Source organism: Cryptomeria japonica, chromosome 5, assembly GCF_030272615.1.
Source record: "Cryptomeria japonica chromosome 5, Sugi_1.0, whole genome shotgun sequence".
In the NCBI taxonomy this organism is placed as follows: Eukaryota; Viridiplantae; Streptophyta; class Pinopsida; order Cupressales; family Cupressaceae; genus Cryptomeria; species Cryptomeria japonica.
In genome coordinates this window covers 131,383,513-131,411,100 of record NC_081409.1, presented here as the reverse complement: position 1 = coordinate 131,411,100, position 27,588 = coordinate 131,383,513, and the positions used below count along the sequence as shown (strand labels likewise).

The window sequence follows — 27,588 nt, the reverse complement described above, 5'->3', positions numbered from 1 at the left end:
AGGTAGCTTCCTTTTGTACTTGCCAAAACCCTTTCTAAATTTTCTAACAAGATTTGTATGTTCATCAATATCATAGTCTGACTCGGAATTAACTTTCTTTGCTTTCTTTGTTGCTTTAAATGTAGCTTCTCTTTTAGAAGTACCTTCACCAATCATTCTCATTTCATTCGCTGTGAGAATGTCATCTAGATCATCAACTGCAATTTTACTAAGGTCTGTGGCCTCTTCTATCATCACAAAATCCTTCAAGCCTTCTCCAAGGTTTTTAATTGCATTCAATATCTCATCAACTCTAAGGAGATAATTGGCAATCTACTCTTCTTTCATTTTTAACCCTTCAATTTTTGTTTTGTATGTTTGTAACTTTGTTTGTTTCACTTTATCATCACCTTCATAGATACTCTTCAATTTATCCCAAATAGCTTTTGTTGTTTGACAATGCATCACTTTAACAAACTCAGTGTTAGACAAACCACAAATATTTGCATTATTGGCCTTAACATTATTTCCCTACTCTCTTTTATCAACAAAATCAATTAAAAAAATCATAGGCATTGTATAACCATTAACAACATATATCCATACATCAAACCCCAAAGAAGACAAATAATTTTCCATTCTAATACTCTAGAAAGCATGATTAGTACCATCAAATAAGAGTGCTTTATTTGAGGAGGATCCTTCTAAACAAGCCACGTGTTATTTAACCAAGATCTACTTATGCTAATTAAGTCTCTGCAAGTACCATGCTCTGCTACCAATTGTAAAACACAATGCTACTACTGAGCGAGGGGAATGAATCAGCCTTTTAAAGAACACAACGTTTAAACATTTAGTTTCTTCAAAAGTTACATATTGTTGATAAAAAAAAAACTTAAAATCAGAATTGAAAAGAATGCAAACATGCATAGGATCCAACACATACAAAATACATGGAAAACTTAGAATGAAGAAAATCATGGTGAAAAATGCTATTAGGATCTACTGTCCTAATCCAACCTCACAAATCTGTAATGCATACAAAGTATTAGGGCACCAACCCTAACAAATCACCAAATTCCTTGTCTGAACTCCTACAAAAACTCAAATTAACAAACTGAGCACCAACTCAGCATCCTTGGGGCATCAACCATAAGGATGTCATAAACCAAAATAACTTGACACTGTTTTCAGATTTGAATTATTACACTTTACAGCATGAATATAAACAAATTATTACAATCTGAACATTATTATCTTCAGATATTTCTGAACTGAGACTTGACAAATTTAGTAATCTGCAAACAAAGTGTTATATCTGAAAACTGCCTGCAACCTTCAACAATCCTGATCACACAAACTCAGAACAAAACTCATCAAAAAGATCTCAATATATCTTTGTCATAACTGACTTAATTCACACTTCACAACACCTTAAATCTGCAAGCAAATGTTTTCAAAATAAAAGTTGCCAACTTCAAATAATCTGTTCAAAAATAGTATCACCAAATCATTCAGTAATAAACTGCTGAAAAGTCATTTATCAAACTCGTACTGTTGATGTCATCCACATTCTGAATGTTCTTATTTGCAGAGATGTAGTGCTGCAATCATTACATAAGAAACCTTCAAAACTGACATGTCTCCTGTTCTTTGATATGCTTCAGAATGTCTTTGTTGTTCAATGCTTCAACATGTCTCTGTTGTTCCATACTTCAGAATGGCTCTTCTGTTTGATGTTTAATTCAACTCCATTCTCACACTCCTTGACAATCTTTTCAATAGACTATACATAATAAGTCTTTATTACTTTACCATAGCAGAAAATATTCACATCAACATTCAAAACACATTGAACTATACAAACCCAAGCAGTTACAACCGATATCCTCAACCACTGATTAGTAATACCTTCGTATTGCTGAAGAAGAATAAGGAAAAAAAGTTCACAGGTCATAACTGAATGTGGTTGGCAACCGTTTTAACCATATCAAACAACAGATTGATGTTTTAAACATGCTACTTGACCATAAATACGTAGGCAACAAGTTCTGATCAAGGGTTTTGCAGCAAATGTTAAAACTCTTGTTTAATATTATTATTCCAATATCAAAACGTTGCATCTCCTGCATACCACTTATTTTATGAGCAAGATGAATCACCACACACCCAATCACTGTAAGTTTGAAAAAATAATCTGATCATCCTGTCTTTGATCGAACTAATGCACAAAAGAAGTAAAGATAAATCAATGATCATTAAGAAGAACTTTTATGTCTGCAAATCAGATTCCTTGTTATTGCTTTGCTGTTAGGAAGATATGAGCATTTGCTGTTAATGTCTGCAATTTCATCATCAACTCAACCTATCCCTGTAAGTGTTTGTCATGCCATTCAGAATAAATCCGTTTGATAATGTTTGTATAATTCTGACATCAATGACAAGTGTTCTAACAAGGTTGGCTAGGCCCCCATTTTTGCAGTTTTCAGTTTTTGCTTTCTGCGTGACAAATAGTCCAATGTTTATAATTTGTTTTCCTCAGTTATACACACCTAACCCAATTTCTCTCTGGCCTCTTGGATGTAATGCATTTTTTTATGGATTGTAATTGACCACTCTTGATAGGAAATGTACCTTCTTTGGTTTCATGAGGTTCCCAATATAAGCCTCACTTATTTACCAGAAAATAATGTTCTCCTTACCAATAGCTTGAACTAATGGATGTAAGGGTTTTTCAATTATAGCTTGTAATTGACCACTCTTGTCGGAAGTGTATCTGGTTTCATGATGGTCAATAGAACCCTCACAATCAAAAAATAACAATATATTATAACTGTATATTGTTCTATATACCAATAGCCTTTAACTAATACTACCATACTTAGATTTTCAAAGAAAACACCCTAAACGAACATGTTAAGAACAATATATTGTTGTTTCTACTAATTACCTTGAACGAATCAGATATAATTATTAATAGACATGCTAAAATATTTCCATTGACACCCTAAAAAGGAAATAGGTTCAAAGGAATGAACAGATAAAACCGCATGAAAAGAATAATTCAAAACCTTGATGAGCCACACAAGAAATAAAATATCTACAATACATAGCAATAAGCAAATTTCAAAGTGATTGAGAAACTCACATGTAGAAGACAAATTCTCAATCTACCATATGACCAGAAGTACACATTCAACAATGCAAAATCCTATTGCCAATCTGACATCAATCAAGCTTTGCCATAGCTCTATTCAGGTAGAGTAATTGTGTTTCATTAAAGCACGATTCAGTGTTTTTAAAGACTGAATATGTCAACGCTCACTAAGACAATAACTCTGGAGGAATCTCAGAGATAGCCAATAAAAATTAGGCATTTTAAAGTCTGAAGTAAAATCAAGCAGATTCCTGGAGCTCTCTTTTATTTGTGTGCCCAAATTTGAAGAAGCACTTCTTGTTATCCAAGACAAGACAGTGCTAGAACTAAGAATTGGTTTCTGCTTCAAAACAAGATTGTGTTACTCCATAGAGATCCTCTTGAACCTCTGCTTTACCAGATCATATGGAAAGTAAGATATGCACTCCAGTTGAACTTCTGGTTCAGAAGCAGCACTTCCCGATGGACCCCTCAGATCTGCTTTGATATATTGATTCAATTTGTTGTTGTATCGCATATAAGAACCAATTGGTTGGAGATAATTGCATATGTCATCCTTCTATGGACTGATGAACACATTGCAATATCAAATGCTGTTAGTAATGGAACAAACATCAACCAATATTGAAATCAAATCATCAAGATAACATATTCTCAATCTCTAGAATAATCTTTAGGATCTGTTCCTAGGTGTTAAATACTGGCATCTAATGTTGTATTACTTAATATTGTGCATTCCCCTAGCAATCTTTGAGATTCAAAAATTGAATTCTAGACCCAAGAAGCAATTTCATTTCATTGTGATGTGCCTAGCACAGAGTAGAGGAATATGTAACCCCATGCCAGCAAAAGATGGCTCAAACAAATTACTTGCCAGCAATGATTATGTTATCGATTTTGTAGAGTTCCGATAGCATCTTTCCACTGCCATCCCTGCTGTTTTAAATCTTCAAACGAGGTTATCTTTTTTGGCTGCATTGTGTTCACAGCAAATCAGTCTCAGAAACCTTCCCAGATATTTCCAGTTTATAATGCACGAAAGAACAGGTTCTGAATAACTAAGTGAAAATTCAAACTGCAATACTTACAGTACAAATCTTGAAAGAAGAAGAATCTATCACTTGGACATTAAGATCCTTGGGATTGTTAGACCAGACTATCTCTCCCTTTTCTACCATCTTGACTGGATCTACATATATCAACTTAGGCTTGTCTGTAAGAATCAGCTGCATTTTTTTGTTATAAAGTTTCCGTACTTTCTTAACCAAGGAAGTCATCACAATGGACTCGCCTGGATCCAGAAACTTCTCCCTACAAAAAAATGAAACGTTTATCTTTTCAGACAATTGGTCTAATTCTAAGAAATATTCTAGCAAATAGTAGACCTAGGCCACATAAGGCTCTAGATATTCAATAAAGGAGCCCTTGAACCATGGGGAGTGTATAAATAATAAGGACATCTCCTTAGTTTCTAATTTAATACAAGATGTATATATATAGAAGATTATCTGAAGCAGCAAAATCAGAAAATGATAAAAAAATGTAGTGTTCAACATTAATGTAATTCTTACCTTATATCTTGATGAGGGATAACTAATGATGATGTAAGCAATGTTACAAATATACCTCCTAGAATGTTGATATCACCTTCTGTATTGTTGACATCATAATTATGGTTTCTATCTATATCGCCAATTGGATTTGGGTTTGAAAGTTCAACCATTTTTCCCAGGCTCAGTATAGTTGAGTTGAATGTGTGTGTGTGTACGTACATACGTACATAGACATACATACATATATTGAACAAAGACTGCTATGTATACAGAGATTATGAAGGATTCAAAAACTACAGATTGATATGTGGTCCACCCAAGTAGATGGTATCAAAGAAGAGCTAAAGAACCATATATGGAAGAAATCTGTTCTGTCTTCTGCTGTATTTCCTGCATAGAGGTCTGAGTATAGCTACCATCTGAGTATATTGTCAAATATTTTGTTCCCTGATCCTGTGAATCAAGTGGCATCATCACTGAATGAATAGTAGAATCTGGATCCTAACGTGCAAACTCTGAAAGATCAACTCAATAGCATGTATAGAATACAAATTCAAAGTATGGGGTGGAAAAATGTGTCATAGATAATGCTCAGAATTCATATGTTCAAAGCAAGTTCAAACTTACACAAAACCCAATCATGGACATTCATGAAATCTGTTTTTCTTTTTTTTTTAAAGGGACTTTTCTCCAGGATTTGCCTGGATTTTCCCTGGGTTCACCAAGAATTTATTCTGGGCACATCTTAGATGTACTCAAACACAGTCCCAGACTCCCAGGTATGAATCCTAGGCATTCCAAGGAGGCATCAGAAATGGGAACCATTCCAGTCTAATTCAACATAGGTACATCCCCAGAAAGAGGCAAACCCAGTAACATCGCTTTCTATCAGCAGGGGTGCAAAAATATTCAACAGCATGCTACAGACTGTGTTTCAGGTCAAGAAGAGTAAAATGCACAAAACACATAGGATGCTTCATTTAACACTGCAGAGAAATGAATGTTTTTCCTTGAACATCTCTAAAACATTTCAATTTTTTCTATCAGCTTCTTGTCTTGTTATTTTGTTTCCACGAGCTTCTTCTCCATCTGATGCCATATTAGCCTTTCCAATTGGACTTTCACAAAAATGTCAAGCAGAAATTTCAATATACTTGATAATTGTTTAAACTCTGTAGATGAAGAAATAAAGTGATTCAACAAGACAAGTTGCAGAAGGAAAAATATAATGGAGATGACGCAAAGGTTTAAAGGCAGAAATGCACTTGGTTGCAAGAATTTTTACGTGTTGCCCAAATGACATATGGTAGCATGTAGCGTAAAATTAGATGGTATCAAGCAGACTAGGAGATGATTGGCAGCCAGAGAATAAAGTAATCTTTGGGTATGTAGCTGCACTAATAAAATATCACCCTTCCACTAGAGCTGAATGCCTTCAAAAGTGAAGATGGGAAGTTTGACTGTTTATCTAAGATAAAGAGGGGGATATTTTGTTGATGAAGGTGATGAAATTTCCTTCCATTATACAGAAATCTATCATCCATTTGAGAATAAATGCTTTGCATTTACATCAGCTTTGATGAACTTACCACAAGGCCCACTGGTGTTGCAAATGGAACCAAAAACATGAAAGAATTGAATAAGTTTCCTAACATAATCAAACCAAAGAAAGGAGAATTTATTTATTTAGAATATGGTGAATATGAAATAGTCACAAACTTGAAATAGAGCATGCTTGGCATAGAGGATAAAAACCCACAACACCCCATAGAATGTAATACACTAAATGACAATCAAATCTTGCTACTTAAATATTCTGATGTTGTAAAATATCATTTGAAACGAAGCAAAGTTGTGGAATATGCTTCCTACACTAATCTATAAGAGAAGATATATTACAAAAATTAAACTAACCACACAATTACACGGAAATAAAGACAAAAATAAGATATCATAACACACTGGCTTAAATGGCAAAAACCCTTTTGGAAGAAAAACCCCCACTTCAAAGAAAATCAATGTATTATTCAATATTCAAAGGTTACAATAAACTTACAATGTCTAAAGCCTTTACAGGGGTATGCCCAACCAAAGATATGGAGTAATTTTGGGAATTTAACAATACGTACACAAACATGCTATCAAGACCCCCATCTCAAAAAACCAAAAAATAGGAGAAACAATACACAAAACCATCAAATGGTAATTATAAAACCACCTAAAATGTGGTGCCCAAGTAGAATCCAACGCCCAAATCCCAAGGTGAATCCACAAGCTATAAATAGCATATTTCTACCACTTGCCATATGCTTGTTATAAGTCACCAACTTAGGTGTTATATCTTGGCTCTATCATCTTCATTCAAAGATGCCTTATGATTCATTGTAACATGTATCATAAGCTCGTCATATTTTTCTATTTCCAATGTGAGAGGCCTAACTTCCAAAGGTTATAACTTTTGATCCAAGAGGTTGTTGGGACCGCCCTTTTTAAATAGTAGAGCTTGAAGAGATCTATGCATTGGGCATCCCTCAAAGCAATATTGAACAATCCAAAATATTTATTTTGGCAAAGAAAATGTTGTAGCCAAAAAATTGTATTTTAATTGTTCCATAGTTTTTTATATTCTTAACATTAGAAGAAAAAATGATACACCTTTCATAACATTCTCCCAATTGTCAAACACCTCGCAAGAGCAAAGGTAGTACACTACCAACACTATCCACTAATTGCAAGGAGTTATGAGGCCCACGGACTGAACACCACCTAAACCTTTTTCTGTTCACTCACTTCGTCAATGCCTCTACAACATTCTGCGAAGTGTCAACATTCTCTAGCATCACCCTCTCATCCTCCACTATCACAAACAAAATGGTACTCAACATCAATATGTTATATCCTCACATGAAAGGTCAAGTTTTTTGTCAAACATATGGAACTTTTACTGTCACGTAGAATTGTAACAGCTTCTAGAATCAACCCCACATCTAAACACAAGCATTTATGGCAAATGGCTTCCTTGCAAGCATTGATAGTTGTCATGTACTTTGCTTCAATAGTGGACAAAATGATCACAACTTATTGCTTACTCATCTAATGGATAACACCGCCAAATGGTTATAGCATCCTCTAGTGGATCTCCAACTATCAACATCCCTAAGCTAATCTGAATCCACAAATAGTGATTGAATATTGCTCCCCTATAGAATTACCATGATAACAAATGGAGTACTCAAAGGTACTCCACAAATATCTAAAGAACCTCTTCACAATATCCTAATATACTCCTCTAGGTTTAGCCATGAAAAGGATGACTCCTGCTACTTCAGCAATGCTTGGTCTAGTCATATCCTCCATCTGACTAAGAGATGTCAAGCACCGGTCTACTAATGACTTGGTCCCCATTAAAATAGCAACACAATGATCTGCAAGTTGTCATGCCAAATCTCTCCAACAACAAGTTCACATACTTGCTCTCTCCCAACCAAAGTTTTTTGTTTGCCCTATATCTTCTAATCTTCATACCCACAATAAACCTAGCAAACCCTAAGTCTTTCATCTCAAATTGTGCGAAATTTTTTACTTCTATTCACAAAACATATCCTTACTATTACTAAAAAAGCAACATATAATGCAATTACAAGAAAATGATCGTTATCGATCTTATAATAGATGTAATGATCTGACTTGGATCTCAAAAATCCCTGTCCCAACACAAAGTAATCAAAATTTTGGTACCAAATCCTACGTGATTACTTAAGACCATACAAAGATTTCAACATTAAAACGACATTTTCTTTACCTTTTTCAATGTAGTGCTCTAGTTGTGTCATATAAATGACTACCTCCTAATCACAATTAAGGAAAAGTAGCCTTCACATACATTTTGCTCAACCTCAAGATCAAAAGCTACTACAATAAAAATAAGAATTGAATGGATGAATAGCAACTGCAAAGAAAATCTCAACATAATCACTTCCTTACACCTAGAAACATTCATTCACAACAAGTCTAGTCTTATCAACATTTCATTTAGAACTAGTCTTTTTCTAACACCCATTTGTATCCAGCAAGTTTTCGTCCATCAAACAAAGGTGCTAAGTCCCATGTGTCAATTTTGTTCAATGTAACCATCTCTTCTTCCATAGCTACTCTCTATAACTTCAAATTTTCTATACTTAATGCATCTTTCATGGGTTCTAGGTTCCCTTTGTTAGTAATCAAAGCAAAAATACACCTCCAATCAGGAGGATTATACATGTCTTGTTGCTGTCTATGCCAAGTGGACCTCCTCAAGAGTTGAGGTGGAATTTTTACCTCCTCTTCAAAACTATCTGAATTGTCTAAGCTATCCTTTGTGGGCTCTCGGTTCAACCTTTTTGACCTTCAGGGATATTGAACCACATCTTCCTTTGCATCCCTCTCTAGCTGTAATACTATGGAAAAAAGTTTAACTTCTGTAAAGATAATACTAATACCATAACCAATGAAGATACATTTTACAAGCTTGTTCTCTAACTTAGACCACTTCTGCCTAGGTGCATGTGCATATGTCTCGCAACCAAAGACTAGAAAATGTCCCAATGAAATATTTTTGTCAGACCACACCTCCATAGGTGTTTTCTCAACAAGAGCTAATGTATGAGACTTGTTAGCTAGGTAACAAGCTATAGCAACCTCTTCTACTCAAAACTTTTTGTTCCAAACTGAATGCCCTAGTCATACTCCTAGCCCTCTCCATCAACATCCTATTCATTCTTCTTTCAACTCCATTATGTTAGGAGTGTCCAAAGTTGTCTTATGTCTCTCTACGCCATGAACCTTACGAAATCTATTGAAATCTACTAAACAAAACTTACCACTATTATCTATCTTCAAAATCTTAATCTTCCTACTAATCTAATTCTCTACAAGAACCAACTCTTTAAAACAAATAAAAACCTTCATATTCACTTCATCGAATGTATAGCTATGTCCTACTGTAGTCAACAACAAAAGATACATAATATATGGATTTAGAAATTCAAAGAACATTAACAAAACCAAATACATCATAATGGATACTTGGTCAACAACCTAGAATACTTATGCAACTAGAGTAAAGTTGAAAACGACTTCTTTTTCCATAAACACAATTCTCACATAAATCAAATTCAAGATTACAACCATTTAACCCCTCAACATTGTTTTTATTTTTCAAGGGTTTTAGACCCTTCTCACCTATGTGGCCCATCTTCTAGTGACATAACATTGTCTTCTAAATTGGTAGCTTAGTCTCCAAAGCTTGTGCACCCTTAGATACACAAAAAGCACAACTGTTGGAAGTGAATGTAACACTCCTCTTTGCTACTAATCCCAATGGAAAAGGTGTAGACTCTATAAAAAATTTCACTACAAGAACAAAAGATCTATTGCAATTAACCATGCATGCATCTAGCTGAAATAAAGTGCCTAAACAAACAACCTTAGCAAACACGATAGCCCCTCTCACCATTTTCGTTGTTCAAAAAAATAACTATAGGGATGACTTCTCTAACACCAATCTATTGGAAAACAATAAAACTAAACAAGACTATGGAGGCTATTGAAAGAGACAACTATATTAAACTCAATGAATATATTATCTATTTATATCGAAAATAGCCCATAAAAAAGGTTTACAAACAATTTATAAAATATCAACAAAACAATTATGTTTCATGTTATACATGTCTCTATAGTTGTTTATGCTTGCTTTGGAGATTTCATTGTGTATGCTCTCTTTGGAGCTGTTGGGTGTATTCACCTTTTTGAAGTTGTTGTTGCTCTACGTATGATTTTTGAAGCTGTTGTGTTCCTTTTTATAGCTACTACCAGTACTCTTCAACTCTCTTCTATTCTCCTCTTCAAAAATTACTTCTCTATTCTTTCTTTCTGTTTTCTGCCATTTTACCCAAATCTAGGGATCAAAAACATAGCTTCCAAAAATAAATATAGTTTGGTGGGAGTTGCAAGATGGAATGTTTAGAACCAAGAGATCTTGGGCAGGAATAAGGGGCATGTCAAAAATTTATTTTCCAACACTTGCACCCTCCATTCAAGAAAACCTACAATCCCAAATCAATAAATTTACCTTAAAAAAGTAGCTTATGTAGCAAACCAGGGATATGCAATACACCATTTATCCCATTCATTCATCCATCAAAATATTGAATCAAGACCATTTCATGGCCAACAATCTTCAAATGGGACTCTCCAAGGTACACCTTTCCAGTGTCATATTTTTCATATTTCTAGAACCAACCTCAATGTAAGGTCATGTGGAAAGAGACACTAAAGTCTATCAACCGCAAAGAACCCAATGCATTTGTAGCCAAGTTTACAACAAAGACATCACCATCATCCTGAGAGGACTATTTGGACTCATCATCAAAATCATTTTTCTTCTTTTTCTCCTTAAAATATCTTCTAAAATGGCAAGGTTTTCTGCAATTCCAACAATTTTCCTTGGTATTACCAAGAGATTTGGATCTCCCACAAGATTTGAATCTAGACTTGTCTCACTTCTTGTTCTTTTTCTTGCCTTTCTCTTTCTATCTTCCATGAATAGATAGGACAACTCCTTAGCAAATCCATAATTATTTCTTCGCTCTAAAAGTAATGATAGCACCACTTCATCCATTTTCAACTTGGTTGTAATGCTCCCAGTAGTCATAGCAAGGTGGTCCCATGCATTTGGCAAAGAACATAGCCAAGTCATACACCAATCCTCCATCTTTACCAAGGATTTAGCCTCATAAATTTCAACCACCTTCATTCAAAGGTTTCTTGTGCCACTCTTCACGCACATTCAACAATATAGACTCTGATGAGATCTTCTCTTTTCAATCCAAAACGTCTCAATCTTCTTATTTCATTGTAATAGGTTTGGATCTAGATACTATAACCCATAAACCTCTATCTACAAGTATTACTCCATCTTGAACTTCCTAAGCTCAAAGTTTGTGCCTGAGAATTTTACCATCTCTACCCTTGATGTGTTTGTCATTCTCCCTACAACAAGATCTTTTTCTATGTAAAATTCCTACTCAATCCAAGATGAGAAAAAAACTTTGTCCCTAAAGGCTAGAACCCAAGGTGATCAGACTCTGATACCAAATGAAAGAAAGTAGAGGTGTGAAATACACTTCCTACACTAATCTAGAGGAGGAGATAAATGCAAAAATTAAACTAATCACACAATTACAAGGAAATAAACACAAGCAATATCATAACACAAAGACTTACTAGAGACAAGAATGAAAATGGATATCTCCACCTCAAGGCTGGTCAAATCTGAGTTTTGATGGAGCTTCAAAAGGGAACATTGGTATTTCAAGAGTCGGTTGTCTAATAAAAGATGATGAGGAAAGGCTTACTGGGTTGCATCCAAAACGCTTGAGGGAACAAATGAGGTTGAAGCCCGGCCCTTTTCCTTGGATCACAAATTCGAAATTCATATGGCATCCACAAAGTAGACATCAAGGGATACTTAATGGCAATAATTAATGCTATCAAAAATAGAAATTTAGTAGATTGGAAAATCAATCATATTCTCCAATGTGTGTGGCCCCTCTTAGACTCATTTAAAAGTTTTACTATTCAACATATCTATATAGAAATAAATGGAGATGCTGACATTTTGGTAAATCATGTAAAAGATATGGATCGTGATTGTTTAAACAATAGTAGGGTGAGCACATGGCTGGAATTCCAAAAAAAAATGGATCGACCAGATAAGGCTATGGCCAATTGATCAACCATCACCTTATGACAGACAATAATTAAGGGGAGTGCTTCAAAAATGCAAGTGGCATCAGCTTTATTATCACATGACATGAGTTACCCAAATCCCATGCTAAGTTAGGCAAAATCTACATAACAAGATTGAGGCCAAAGCCATAGGACAAGTGAAATCATTTGCAATTACGACGGATCTCTCAAAAATGTTAGAAGCAACTCTAATAAATGGGGCTCAAACCCTCATTTTGACCCTAATCACTACCATGGACACACATATAATATTGATCCATAGTCAATGACTAATGGCATTCCTTGACGGCATCATTAAGAAACATTTGAAAATGGTCTTTAAAACTAGGAGTAGATTGCTACTATATGCAATACAATGGATTTCAAGAGAGGAGTTGATGATCTCAAACCACTAATATTGTGTGAATTCTGATATCTCATCAATGATTGTAGTTGTCTTCCTCAACCTAGGGGAATCAAAAGAAATGGTCAAAAAGATGGCAAATACTCTAGTTAAAAGCTAGTTTCTCAAGGGTCTAGATGACATAATTCTAGTAGTTGCATTTGGTTCAAAACTAAATCCTCTCAACAAAGAATAGTTATCAGCAATGGCGTGGTGAGTGGGCAATGGAAGCTATTCATCTCTACTAACTTTCCTCAAAATGAAGCGTGCAAAAGGCAAAAAGCATCACAAGGATTAAAACTTCTAAAGCAAGCAATGGGGCTCATGGTCACCTAAGGCATTGCTTGGCTCAGCATGCTAATCTTAGACAGCTATGATAATGAGGTGGGAGCATAACACTCTAACTTTTGGTGTCATAATGCATAATTTAGCTCCTTTTTGCCAATATCATTGTAGTAGTCAATATACTGTACAGGTTAACAAGGGAATTTTCTAATCTCATCTTCTGTACAAAATAGAACCTCCAACCTTCAAATCTGCCCACACCAATTATAAGGAAGAACTACGTAATTCTATTCAACCTTATAAATATAAAGGGCACAATCCCCATGATCACTGTTTACTCCCTATGGGGTATGTGTTTTATTACTGAAAATAAAGAGGAACTATAACAGAACATGAACAATACACATATAGAATTGGCAGAAGGATAGATCCTTTATTGCAACATGTAATGAGTACAACAGTAACACCCACGTTACCGATACAATGCCAGACATATATACCATTCAGTGGTTGGTTAAGTGGGCCAACCACCGGCAACTACCAACTACCCCTACAAGAACTAAAACCCATTACATTGTCATTTATTAATCAAAGCATAATAAGTATTATTCAGCTCACTATAACATAATTGCCGTCTATATCAGCCCCCCCCCCCAAAAAAGAAGTCGTCTTCCAGACGACAGAACAAAATGGGGCTATACAACTACTAAGCATTGGGAGGGTGAGAGGATGTCCCAGGAGTAGTTGAGCATGCCGGAAGCTATTGCCATAGGCACTGGACTTGCTTTGTATAGAGTTGTAGATCTCGCTTGGCCACCAACTGGCGTTCCTTAGCTGTTTTCACCATACAAACCGCCTCCATAGCATCGTTCTCCTTCGGCTTCAACTATGCCATGACTGCTGCAAGGCGTTGTTGCATCTCCGCAATCTCATCAAAAAATATGTCCATCTCCGGCACCCAATAAATAGGAGAAACAATACACAAAACCATCAAATGGTAATTACAAAACCATGAGCTAAAACCACGTAGAATGCAGCACCCAAATCCCTAGTTAGAAATACAACACGCAAATCCCAAGATGAGTCCATAGACTAAAAGTAGCATATTCTTTCAACCTACCATAAACTCATCATAATCCACTCACCAACTTGGGTGTTCCATTTGGCTCCATTATCTCCATTCAAAGATGTCTTATGACAATAGTAACACATGTCATAAGTCGATCAACAAGTGTAACTCTCTCTAATAGTTCCTTTATCTGTCACATATATATTATATTTCCAATGAGAAGCCTAACGTCAAGACTCAAGAACTATAACTTTTGATCCAAGACACCGTTGGGAACCTTTCTTTAAATTGTAAAGCTTGAAGAGATCTATGCACCATACATTGCTGGAATGGATGCTAAACAACCCAAAAAAAAAATCAGTTTAACCAAAAACAAACTCTATAGCCTAAAATTTGAGTTTTTTTCCTTCATAGTTCAAAAACTATGTTTCTTATATTCCTAACATTAGGAGCAAGGTTGAGAAACCTTTCCTAACATCATTCACAACTTGAACTGAAGTATTTTTTTTTAAGCAAATTGCTGCCAAGGGGGCAGCTCCCTTTCATTAAAACATAAAAAAGATTAAATAGGTATTAAATGAGTAAAAACCAGGATTCTAATGGCCTCAATGACCTCCAAGGCTTTCTCAATCTGTTTAAGGGAGAACAGATTTTCAAAAGCACTGATCATAAATACATTAAGTCTCCATGTTGTTCCTAATCAGACAATTTCTCATGAAAGCAATGACATCAATCATGTCATCATTTTGAATCACAGCTTCAATGCTAAAGGCATCAGCCACCAAAACTTTGAAGGAGTTTATCTTCAGTTTTCCCAGAGCTTTGATGGTTAGTTCTTGCAAGGAAAGTGTAAACACTCTCTTGATGGTTTTCTCAATGGCCTCATAGTTGGCGGTTGTTCGTGGAATATTGTAAACAAATCTTTCTAATAGTACCACATTGTGGATGTGGTTGCCACTCAGCAACTGATTTCCAAGGATCTTTTTAATTATGTCCTCCACATCGCTTTCAAACACAAAAATCTCCTTCAACTGTTCAGCAACATTCTTTTGTTTGCAGCTACATCTACATTCCAAAATGATAATGAACTCGGAATCTGCCTGTGGGGGATGTCTTTATAGAAAGAGAGGAACTTGTATTGCTGCCATCTCATCATCAAAGTGTCTCATCTGTCGTGCAAAACTTCAAAGAGGCTACGAATCTGCAGAGCCAGGGATTTGCCGGTACTAAAATATCCTACTAGTCTTCAGCAGGAGTGATTAATATCATCGTTTTTTCCCGAAATGTCTTTTCTAATAATGTCTTGCAAAATTGGTCATTTAGATGGAAAATCTAAAATAGATTTACTGTTCGATTGTGATATGGCACAGTTGGAAAGGAGGTCTGCCACCATATTTGCATCCCGATAAACATGTGAGAATGTAACATTCTCCATTTGGTCTACAATTTGAAAGATTCTTTCCACCCACATGTTCAGTTTCCAATTTGGAGCAAAGCGTTTGATCATTGCATTTATCACAATCTAAAAGTCTCCTTCGATTAGTATACTGTTGATGTTTTGTTCTTTGCAGAGATTAATTCCTTCATATTGGCCAGCAAATTTCGCTTCGTTATTTGTTCCTATAGGTAACTTAATAGCCCCTACACAAACCATACTGCCTTTGTAATTTTGAATGATAAAACCAATGACTAACATACCTGGGTTGCCTTTCGAGGCACTGTCGAAATTTAGATTTAGTCTGCCTGACGGGGGAAGTGACCATTGTACTTTATCCTTTTTTGTAGAAGGTTTAATGATTTCTCCTTTTGGCATGATCAAATGTGGCCATATTTTGGACATACCTCTATCCCATTTGGTGAAAAAAATTTGTTATTGGTCATTTTGACATCCAAATGTTCACATATACCGATTTCCACCTTGTTTATTATTGTCTGTACTGGATTTTCCTTTTCCTTGAAGATTCTAACATTTCTTTCCTTCCATAACGTGATCTGTTTGGGGTCTTTGTCCATAATCCCGACCATAGAGAATTCTTACCGAGTCAGGGCCATCTACTGATTAAATTAGTGACGTCATTTGGAAGTGGACCATTCCAACTCAACTTGGCACAAAAGTAATTCCAAACCTCCTTCGCACATCTCTAGTGAACTAATAAGTGATTTGTTGTTTCTTCAATGTCTTTGCACAATGGGCATCTAGATGGGCCCTCTTGTTTATCTTCTTTAACCTTTCACCCATCAAAATTTTTTGATGACGGGTTGTCCATAGAAAGGCCCCCACTTTCGGGAGGACAAATTTACCCAAACATACATCCACTGGCCAATTACCTTTCTCCTAATCTTCTTTGGCTGCTATGTATCCCAATCACCGAAGGGATCCATTTTTTGTCATTTGTTCCCTCCCATAATAATTTTTGGCAATGAGAGGTGAGGAGCAAAGTAGCCTTGTTTGTCCACTCTAAACATGATAATGCAAATACTGGGATATCGGAAAGAACGGATTTTACCATTGTGATCCTTCCTACTAAAGATAACTAACGTCCAATCCATAAATCTTTCTTCCTTGAACTTTTCTCAATTGTTTGCTTCTAGTGTTCCCCTTTGGTAACACCAATGAATAATGGGATGCCCAAAAATGTTGATGGTAGAGGTTCTACTTTGAAATCTACTATGTCTACAATTCTTTTCTGAAATGAGCAGGGGTTGTTAAAAAAATATAAACATGATTTGTTGCCATTGAAAACAACCCATCTGACTTCTTCCAGCGTAGTTAGTTTTGTCAAGAGTTCATTATCTTCATCTGTGATTAGATGGGGTATATGCTCCAGTATAGGATAATTGATGGCATCTGCCTCCCCATCACTGCCTAACAGTTGCATAAAAAATCTGACTCCCATCTGATGAATTTCTGATAGATCATTTGTCACTAAATTATCCTCTTGCTTGATTTGAGAAATTTTGTTCTGACTCCTTTTGACTTTGGAGGTATTGTAGAAGAATTTAGTATTAAGATCTCCTTCCTCTCGCCAAACTTCATGAGATTTTGTCCGCCAATAACATTCCTCCCTTGCAAGGAGCTCTTTGTATCTGTCATCAATAATGTTTCGCTTCGAATTCATGTTGAGTCATTCCATTCTGTATCGCATAATCACTAAGGGTTGTCAAATCTGTCATCAATAATCTTTCGCTTCGAATTCATCATCATTTGGAGCTTATCGTTAAAAATGTTACCAAAAGTTTCTTCGTTCTATATCTTCAAATTCTCTTCTAATTTTTTCAATTTTCTGTGAAAGATGAACATTCTTGATCCTTTCTCTCCAAAGAGTTCCTCCCACCAAGTTTAAAGTGTTGATGGTAGTTCAGGATGTCTATACCACATCTTTTTCAAATCTGAATTGTGATTTTAGACCGTTGTTGATTTCTACAATATCCAATTCGACCGGAAAATGATTTGATATGGGAATGGGGCATACCTAGCAATTTGGCAAGGTGTACCATCTTAACCATGCCTCTATCATGAGAAACCAATCAAATCGCTCCACAATGCTGGTAAAGCCTTTGCGTCGATTTGTCCAGGTAAAGTTTCCATTGCCAAATTAATTTCCTTGCATTCAATTTCCAGGGTCCACTTATGTCCCCCGTAACAGAGTATCATCGAGGGGGGGATCGGATTGATAGATATGAGCTTTATTCTGGCGAAGATCGTACAATAATCCCTTCCTCCGCCCAAGCCTAAGACCATTCCAAAATTTGAACCAATCAATTTAAGGCATTGATTCAAACTGTATTCCAAGGGGAGATTATTTAATCAAATCCATATAGCTTTATTTCCAGGGCTTTTGTTCTTCAAATTATCCTCCCATTTTTGGATGTATATTATATGGCCATTATAACACCAAGGAGAAGTTTGGATTATTTTATCTCACTCTGCTTCGGATTTGAATTCCACCATGAAGAAATTTTTCTGTAGAAAGCTGATTTCAATAACTTCACTCCAAATTTTGTGGAGCCCTGCCCTAATTTGAGTGCATGATGCTTTTTGTCCAATAATAATCACCTGTATTGCCATTCGTAATAAAATTTCCACATCTTTAATAACCACCAATTATACATCAATTTCAATTGGGGTGTGTGAAACTTCCTTCCTTCCACTTAGAATAGAATTCGGTTTTATTGAGTTATTTGCTGTCATGAGAGAAGACTAGATTTCTAAATGCAGAGGTGGTGCCATAAAAACAATTATTCATCTGTGGTTGATTTTTTCCATGTTTAAATTCTCTAAACGAAAGATTTTTCTGCCATGGTGGATAGTTTCACAGTTTCTACTTCGGATATTTCACTGTAATGGTTACCCCAAAATCCACTTCTAAATGAAATCACAGCTATAAAGTAATTCCGTCAAACACTTTGCTTGCAGTCCCTAATTTCTCTGTTTTTGTGTTACAACCCTTACGACTCCGGATTGGTTTGTTGTATTGTTTTTTGTGCTCTTTTAACAAGGATCTATGCATGTAACATGAATATGAAAATGAAAGCATAAACACACAACTGAAATAACCAGCACACTGTATTTATAATGATTTTCAGATTAAGTGCAATATTGGCAATGAAACAACTCACTAAATACTCCAGCAATAGAATGGCATGAATATTGTTTACTTCAAAGAGTGATGGCCTGGGCCATAGCATTAGACTGCTGCTAACAAGATGCTACAGTACGCAGCTGCTACAGTGACGCTGCTACAGTACGCGGTTGCTATAGTGACGCGGCTGCTACAGTACGTGGTTGCTACAATTCACTGCTGCTACAGTAATATTTTATCTTCAGTCAGTCCAATTTCTTCACATATCATCCCCTCAAAGTGGCATAAGCATCGGACAAATGGTGAAGAAGTTATGAGCAAGACATCCAATCTGCCTGTAGCTAGAAACGTGCCCAAACTGCCTGATAATGAAGCTGGTAGCAATGGATTCCAAAGGCCAAACCCCAGGGGAATGACGTCTAGAATGTCACAAGAGAGGATAGACATCCTCTGATGCCAAGAACGCATCTGCAACTCATGCATCAATTTCTTCTCATATTCGACATATCTAATGAAGCCACAAACGCTTTCTTTTATTCTTTTTCCAAGGGTCGACTCAACTCTCATGGGCAATGTGGGATAAAAGATGAGCAATATAAAACATATATTAAAATATTCACTTATGTCTCCCTTGGGTACAGATCCCCATAAAATAAATATTAGAGTAACACTTTAATATTTTACAATTAAATTAAATGTTACTTTAATAAAACTTCAAGCATTAAAATGTATTAGCAATCGGACTCCGAATAATGCGAGTGATAGCTCGTCGGAAAGCTCTCACCGAGAAGTATCAAATCCAAACACCAAAACTGGCCTCCACTATGTCCTGTTGACTTACTAAAAATAGTAAGTATGCCTGAAACTGAGTAAATCAACTTCGTTTTGGCCCAAACTGGAAATGACTAGGCCAAAACACTTCAGGATCCCCTTAAACCCTTCGTTAGCCCTCAGGACCATGTAGAACAAGGCTAACGCACACACACTTGGTCAACTGCTAAAGTGGGGACATTACAGTCCGCCCCCCTTGAAATTGCTTATCCTCAAGCAATCTCAGTCCAGCCTGCTGAATAACCTGCTCACTCTCCCATGTAGAATCCTCCTCCGGCAGGTCTCTCCATCTGACCAAATACTCCTTCACTATCCTGTTTCTAAGCTTCCTCTCTCTGGTGTCCAGAATAGCCTCGGGTACTAACACAAGCTTCCCCTCCTCATCCAAAGGGGCTAAATCTGCAGAAGGCACTACACTCTGACCAATGGCTTTCTTAAGCCTAGACACATGAAACACATTGTGCACCCAACTGCCCTCTGGAAGCTCAAGCTCATAGGCGACTTCGCCCACTCTACGAATCACCCTGTAGGGACCATAAAATCTAGGCTTCAACTTTTCAGCTCCGCTCTTCTTGAGCGATGACTATCTATATGGTTGTAGCCTCAAGTAAACCATATCCCCTACCTCGAAACTGCGCTCTATTCGGTGCTGATCAGCGTACAATTTCTGTTGATTCTGGGCCTACTGTATATTCTCCTTGAGTACTTTCAGGATGTCCTCACTATCCTGCAATAAGTTTTTGGCTTTGGGCACTCTGCTGTCCCCCAAAACTAAATCCATGAAGCTAGGTGTGTCATAACCATAGAGTGCCATGAAAGGAGTCATCCTGATGGACATGTGATAAGTGGTGTTATAACAATACTCTCCCATATGCAACCATCTAACCCAAGCCTTTTGTTGTGCAGTTACATAGTTCCTCAAATATCCCTCCACCCATTTATTCACAATCTCTGTTTGCCCATCTGTCTGTGGATGATAACTAGTGCTAGGTGTAAGATCTGTACCACACAACCTAAACAACACCTGCCAAAAAACACTCATAAACTTACTATCCTGATCACTGACAATGAATCTGGGCAACCCATGTAACCTGAATATCTCTCTAAAGAAAAGATCTGCCACCTGTGCTGCTGTGTAAATGGACAGAATAGCAAAGAAGTGAGCGAACTTCGTCAAGCGGTCCACCACCACATAGATGCAATCCCTTCCCTGCACTCGTGGTAAACCAGTGATGAAGTCTATCGAAATACTTTCCCATTTCCTATCAAGAATGGGCAAGGGCTGTAATAAACCTGCAGGAAATGTGTGCTCTCCCTTATTTTGTTGACAAACCGCACACTCCCTGACATACCTCTGAACATCATCCTTAAGCCCTCTCCATGAGAACCGCTCTCGGATCTGCCTATAGGTCTTGAAGATCCCCGGATGCCCAGCTGTGGGTGCATCATGAAATGCCTTCAGTATCACCTCTCTCAAATGTGATGACGGAATCAAATAAACCCTGTCCTGAACTCTGATCAATCCATCTATCACCTCATAGCGATCATCCTGTATAGTACCTGAAATCAATCCAGAAGCCCAAGCATCTCCGACATACTCTGCTATAATCCGATCTCTCCAATCTCCTGAAATCTTTGCCAGAGCACATAGGTGAGGTCTCCGAGATAAGGCATCAACCACCACGTTTTTCTTACCTTTGACAAACTCTATGTCAAAGTCATAAGCCTGCAATTTAGTAACCCATTTCTGTTGCCGGTCATTAAGATCACACTGGTTCATGAAGTATTTAATACTGTTGTGATCAGTTTTGATCACAAAACGCCCACCTACCAAATATGACCGGAATTTGGCCAATGCATGCATTATGGCCAACATCTCCCGGTCATAGACAGAATAACTCCTCTCAACTCCCCGGAGCTTCCTACTCTCAAATGCAATGGGATGCTTCTCCTGCATCAATACTGCTCCAATCCCATCACCCGATGCATCACAATGAAGCTCAAAAGGCTTCATGAAATCTGGTAGAGCTAGAACTGGACATGAAAACAGTACCTACTTGAAATGCTCAAAACACCTCTATGCTGCCCCTGTCCACACGAAGGCCCCCTTCTTGGTGAGATCTGTCAAAGGCGCTGCCGTCTGTGAAAAACCCTTAACAAACCTTCTGTAAAATCTGCAAAGACCAAAGAATCCCTTAAGCTGCGTGAGGTTCGTAGGAGTAGGCCAATCAACTATAGCTCTAATCTTTTCAGGGTCTACTCGAACTCCATCTGCACTAATAATATGCCCAAGGTATAGTAATTTTGTCATACCAAACTCACACTTAAACTCCTTGGCATACAAAGACTCTCTCTCTAGGATAGATAATACCTCCTCCAAATGCTGTGAATGTTCCTCCCAGGTCTTACTGAAGACCAAGATGTCATCAAAGAAGATCAAGACAAATCTCCTCAACTGCTCCCTGAATACCTGGTTCATACAACTCTGAAATGTAGTGGGTGCATTGGTTAGTCCAAATGGCATAACCATAAACTCAAAGTGGCCATAGTGACATCGAAAGGCAGTTTTCTCAATGTCCTCTGCCCTCATCCTGATCTGATGGTATCCAGACCGTAAGTCTATTTTGGTGAAAAAGCATACTCCATGCAATTCATCAATCCGAGGAATGGGATATCTGTTTTTTATTGTTTTCTTATTCAATGCCCTATAATCGATGCACATGCGCATTGTCCCATCCTTCTTCTTTACCAGAACTACAGCTGAAGCAAAGGGGTTTTTGCTAGCCTGATGTGCCCCATTTCCAACAACTCCTTAATTGCCTTCTCTATCTCATCTTTATGTTTCTTAGGATGACGATAGGGAGTGATCATCACTAGTTTGGCTCCCTCCTCGAGCTCAATAACATGCTCTGCACCCCTGTCAGGAGGAATCCCGTGAGGAATATCGCTGAATACCTTGGCATGTCTGTCAAGAATCTCCTGTATATCTGGTGGATGACTCTTCACCCGAGGCTCCGATGAAGATGGCATAACTAAGCACTCTGTTGCCCACTCTATGTCATTATGCCGAAAAAGTCTCTCCATTCTCCTCAAAGAGACTACCCTGCAACTCCCATCTGAAAGTCCCCTGAGAACAACAGTCCTACCCTCATGCTGAAACCTCATTTCCAACTTCGCTAGGTTGAAAGTGAACTCAACCAGCGATGCCATCCATGTCATACCGAGGATGACGTCGTAATCTCCCATGTCCACAACATAGAAATCATCCTCCAACTCATAGCCATCTCCAAATCTAATGTGAAGATTTGAAACCTTCTGAGTACATAATAGCTTTTGGCCATTAGCCACCATGACTCTAAAACCATCATGCTCCTCTGTCTGTAAGCCTCTCCTGGCTACCAACTGTGTATCTATAAAGTTATGTGTAGCCCCAGTGTCAATGAGAGATATCACTTTCTGCCCCTGGATAGTACCCCTGACCTTAAATGTGATTGCCTTTTGGGCCCCTGTCAAGCGTGCCAATGATCTATCATCCTTAGGAATGCTGCTCTCCTCTATCGTGTTACCCTCATCTGAATCGGAGTGTTGATCCTCCCCCTCTGACTCTGACTCCTCTGCTGAAAAATACTCCATTTGATTTGCCTTAGCCTTGAGAGGGCATTTATGAGATAAGTCCCAAGGCTCTCTACACTAGAAGCACAGTTTCTTCTTTCGAAGTTCATTCAAGGTTTCACTGTCTAGTCCTTTGGATCCTTCTTTGGGTTTGTTATACTCTTTCTGAAATGGTTTTTTGTCTTTGTCCTTGCGGTAGGAGGAATCTGTTGAATGGTATTTTCCTTTGTATACCGAAGGGGCTAAATCTCGTGCCTTTTTAGTTGCTTCTGCTAAGGTGAGTGGATCATGTCCCTTCACCCAACCACATAATGGATCAGCAAGCCCATCACAAAATAACACCACCAATCTCCTAGGAGAGATATCAGTAACAAGTACAGACAAACGCTGAAACTCGGCGATGTAAGCATCCACAGAACCTGACTGTTTTAACTGTGCTAGCTCCTTGAAATGTAACTCGGGATCCCTAGTGTCAAATCTCTCAATCAATCTTTCTGTGAATTCCTCATAGGATGTAATCTGATTATGCCCCAGAGTCTCCATGCCATGATGCCACCATTCATGCGCAATGTCGTCCAAATGCATAGCCGCATACTTGATAGCCTCCTCCTCAGGCATACGATTTAGCTGCAAGTATGTATCTACCTTCTGCACCCAAGCTCGTGTGGTCATCTTCCTTGAAGCATCATAATAAGGCAAGGAAAGTTTTCCAACTTTCTTTCTCAGCTCAAAATTCTGATTCCTCCCTCCTGCTCTAGGCATATGTCTCATCCTCAAGTCCATATAATCTCTGAGGGAAATATCTGCCTGAAACTCGGGTCCACTAGCCTCCCAGTCCCTCCTGAACTGACCCTGTAACTCAATAATTTGCGGTTCGTTCACTGGTTGAACCGGATCCCTAGGTGGGAAGGTGGGTAGAAGAGGTCTCGAGCTCGCTGTTCGAGCTTGGCGTGCAACGTGTCTAAAGTTATCTGCCTCATTCCCATTGTTGCCATGTCCATTATTACCATTAATGTTATTCTCAGGGCCATTGTTGTTGCCTCGGCCTCCATTATTATCATTGCCCCTATTGTTATCGTTTCCCCCATTGTTATTGTTTCCATTGTTGGCATCACCTGGATTAATATTGACGCCCATCTGTCTAGCCATAAGCTGCAATATCATGTCCATTCGCCTATTTTGCTCCTGTTGCATACGCTGCCCTTGCTCTAACGTATCCAGTAACTGTCTAAACATTACCTCCCCCTGATCTGGACTGGTATTCCTATCATCCCAGTCACCCATACTGCTGTCCTGATCAAAGAATATCTCCTCTATGTCTGTATGACTGGATTCTATGTCCACCTGCACGGATGAACTAGACTGCTCGCTCTGTGAGTTCAAATTTTTGTTTTGTCTTGCTTTGGTATGGCGGAAGTTATAAGGCCCCTGTTGCATGCTTAAACATACATGCTTAGCATGTTTTTTAATTCATTAATTTCTGATTTTAGTGTTTTGATATTTTGTCAAACACTTTTCCCTCTATCCGGCTGTTCCAAAGTCTCTGTAAGACCTCCACAGGATGGCAGGACTTATAGCTCTGATACCACTGTAATGGTTACCCCAAAATCCACTTCTAAATGAAATCACAGCTATAAAGTAATTCCGTCAAACACTTTGCTTGCAATCCCTAATTTCTCTGTTTTTGTGTTACAACCCTTATGACTCCGGATTGGTTTGTTGTATTGTTTTTTGTGCTCTTTTAACAAGGATCTATGCATGTAACATGAATATGAAAATGAAAGCATAAACACACAACTGAAATAACCAGCACACTGTCTTTATAATGATTTTCAGATTAAGTGCAATATTGGCAATGAAACAACTCACTAAATACTCCAGCAATAGAATGGCATGAATATTGTTTACTTCAAAGAGTGATGGCCTGGGCCATAGCATTAGACTGCTGCTAACAAGATGCTACAGTACGCAGCTGCTACAGTGACGATGCTACAGTATGCGGTTGCTATAGTGACACGGCTGCTACAGTACGCGGTTGCTACAATTCACTGCTGCTACAGTAATATTTTATCTTCAGTCAGTCCAATGTCTTCACATATCATCCCCTCAAAGTGGCATAAGCATCGGACAAATGGTGAAGAAGTTATGAGCAAGACATCCAATCTGCCTGTAGCTAGAAACGCGCCCAAACTGCCTGATAATGAAGCTGGTAGCAATGGATTCCAAAGGCCAAACCCCAGGGGAATGACATCTAGAATGTCACAAGAGAAGATAGACGTCCTTTGATGCCAAGAATGGATCTGCAACTCATGCATCAATTTCTTCTCATATTCGACATATCTAATGAAGCCACAAACGCTTTCTTTTATTCTTTTTCCAAGGGTCGACTCAACTCTCATGGGCAATGTGGGATAAAAGATGAGCAATATAAAACATATATTAAAATATTCACTTATGTCTCCCTTGGGTACAAATCCCCATAAAATAAATATTAGAGTAACACTTTAATATTTTTCAATTAAATTAAATGTTACTTTAATAAAACTTCAGGCATTAAAATGTATTAGCAATCGGACTCCGAATAATGGGAGTGATAGCTCGTCGGTAAGCTCTCACCGAGGAGTATCAAATCCAAACACCAAAACTGGCCTCCACTATGTCCTGCTGACTTACTAAAAATAGTAAGTATGCCTGAAACTGAGTAAATCAACTTCGTTTTGGCCCAAACTGTAAATGACTAGGCCAAAACACTCCAGGATCCCCTTAAACCCTTCGTTAACCCTCGGGACCATGTATAACAAGGCTAACGCACACACACTTGGTCAACTGCTAAAGTGGGGACATTACATTCACACTACTTTTTTTTGCTCCATTTCATTTTTATCCATTATAAGTTTCAATATATTATATTTTGACTTGAACTCAAGCCTCAACATTGAAGAAATTTACAATTACAGGAAATCATAAGGGGCATTGCCATAGGACATCCCAAAAACATTCTATATTTTACAGTTCGGATCTAATTAAGGTAAACATAACTTTACAAGTACCATACAAGAAAATACTATGGCAATCGCAACAATATTCTATAATTTACACAACTTGGGTACCAATGAGGGTAAACATTAAATCTGAACAATGAGCAAGTTGTTATAAAGATAAAATCGCCTCGAATAAGTCTTATCTGTCATTAGAGAACACAAATTGACTAGAGAATGAAAATTCTTGTCTATTTACAGATTATTTCAACTAGTAATTATATACCAATTCTGGAAACCCAATGAATAATGAAGTACTCTAATTAAATTTCAAATGCTATAGTTCAATGGAGAGAAACGCTTGGCTATCTTGTTCATGCCTAACATTTTAGGTCAAGTTGCAACACATGAGCTTTATCTTAACACAGATTTGCTGTCCGACAATAATTGAATCAATACAAAGATAAAGGAACAAACAAAGAAAACTTTTGTCAAAGACTTACATTATAGACCCCTGATATATTTAATCTATTTAATTAAACACAACTAATTATTGTATTGTCATGCCACTCAATAAGAAAATACAAGAAATTTTTGAGAATTTAGGTTAGATTATTTGAATCTTTTATAGATTATGCACACATCTTGCAGTTGAAGAATAACAAGAAGTTTTCAAGAAGTAAACGAATTACCAAAAATAGAAAAATACTGCTTTTGTGCCTAGTAGGTAATTACAAATACATATTTCAACCAAGGACCAATACTCGTTTGGATATCTGTTATGTTATTGAAAATGTGGTATGATCCATTGATCTCGACAAATCTGATTGCTGCTTGGCAATCCTCAAAACTATTGGCTTCAATTCAAAAGTGTGTTCATGTTGTTGATATGCTGGGTAAAATGTACTCATCCATCATCCAAGAAAGAATAAGTTAAAATGAACTGCAATCCAAAGGAAGAAATGAGTTTTTTGTAATATGCTTTACTGCAAATGCTCAACACTAACTCTCCAATTAATTTGTTGAGTTTTATGTCAAATGTTAAGCATTACTGTTGAATATGTTAAGTTTAATGGTTATCTAATAATTCCTCTTCTCCCCTTCTCTTCGTTTTTTCGCTGTCAATTCATATTTGGAGGTTTAAAAAAAAATTATAAATGATGAGCATAGACTCTGTATTCTGTTGTAACAATGAATAGAAGATATTGCCCTGCTTTCCCATGAATGTAGCCTTAAATGGTGAACCATGCAGTTCCCTGTGTTGTGTCTATCTTCTGATTGTCTCTGTATTTATTTTTCTGTTTGGTGTTTTTAAAATATTCAATCTACTCTTTGAACTCAACAATTGGTATCAAGCCAAGGAGAAGC

General features: G+C 37.3%; 1 protein-coding gene across 7 annotated transcripts in view; it reads right to left on the bottom strand.

Annotated features, from left to right (window-relative positions):
- Positions 1–1,027: 1,027 nt before the first annotated feature.
- Positions 1,028–27,588, bottom strand: part of LOC131076613 (3-phosphoinositide-dependent protein kinase 2) — a 107,567-nt gene continuing 81,006 nt past the window's right edge. For 2 of the 7 annotated variants that reach the window (XM_058013888.2, XM_058013889.2), the window contains exon 10: positions 3,056–3,702. In XM_058013888.2, the coding sequence (XP_057869871.2) occupies positions 3,696–3,702 (7 nt within the window). In that variant the 3' untranslated portion in view covers positions 3,056–3,695. Of the gene's footprint in view, positions 1,327–3,055; positions 3,703–4,006; positions 4,109–4,224; positions 4,448–27,138; positions 27,164–27,588 lie in introns of those variants that run through there. The other 5 variants (XM_058013885.2, XM_058013884.2, XM_058013886.2 and 2 more) reach the window with 5 other exon arrangements.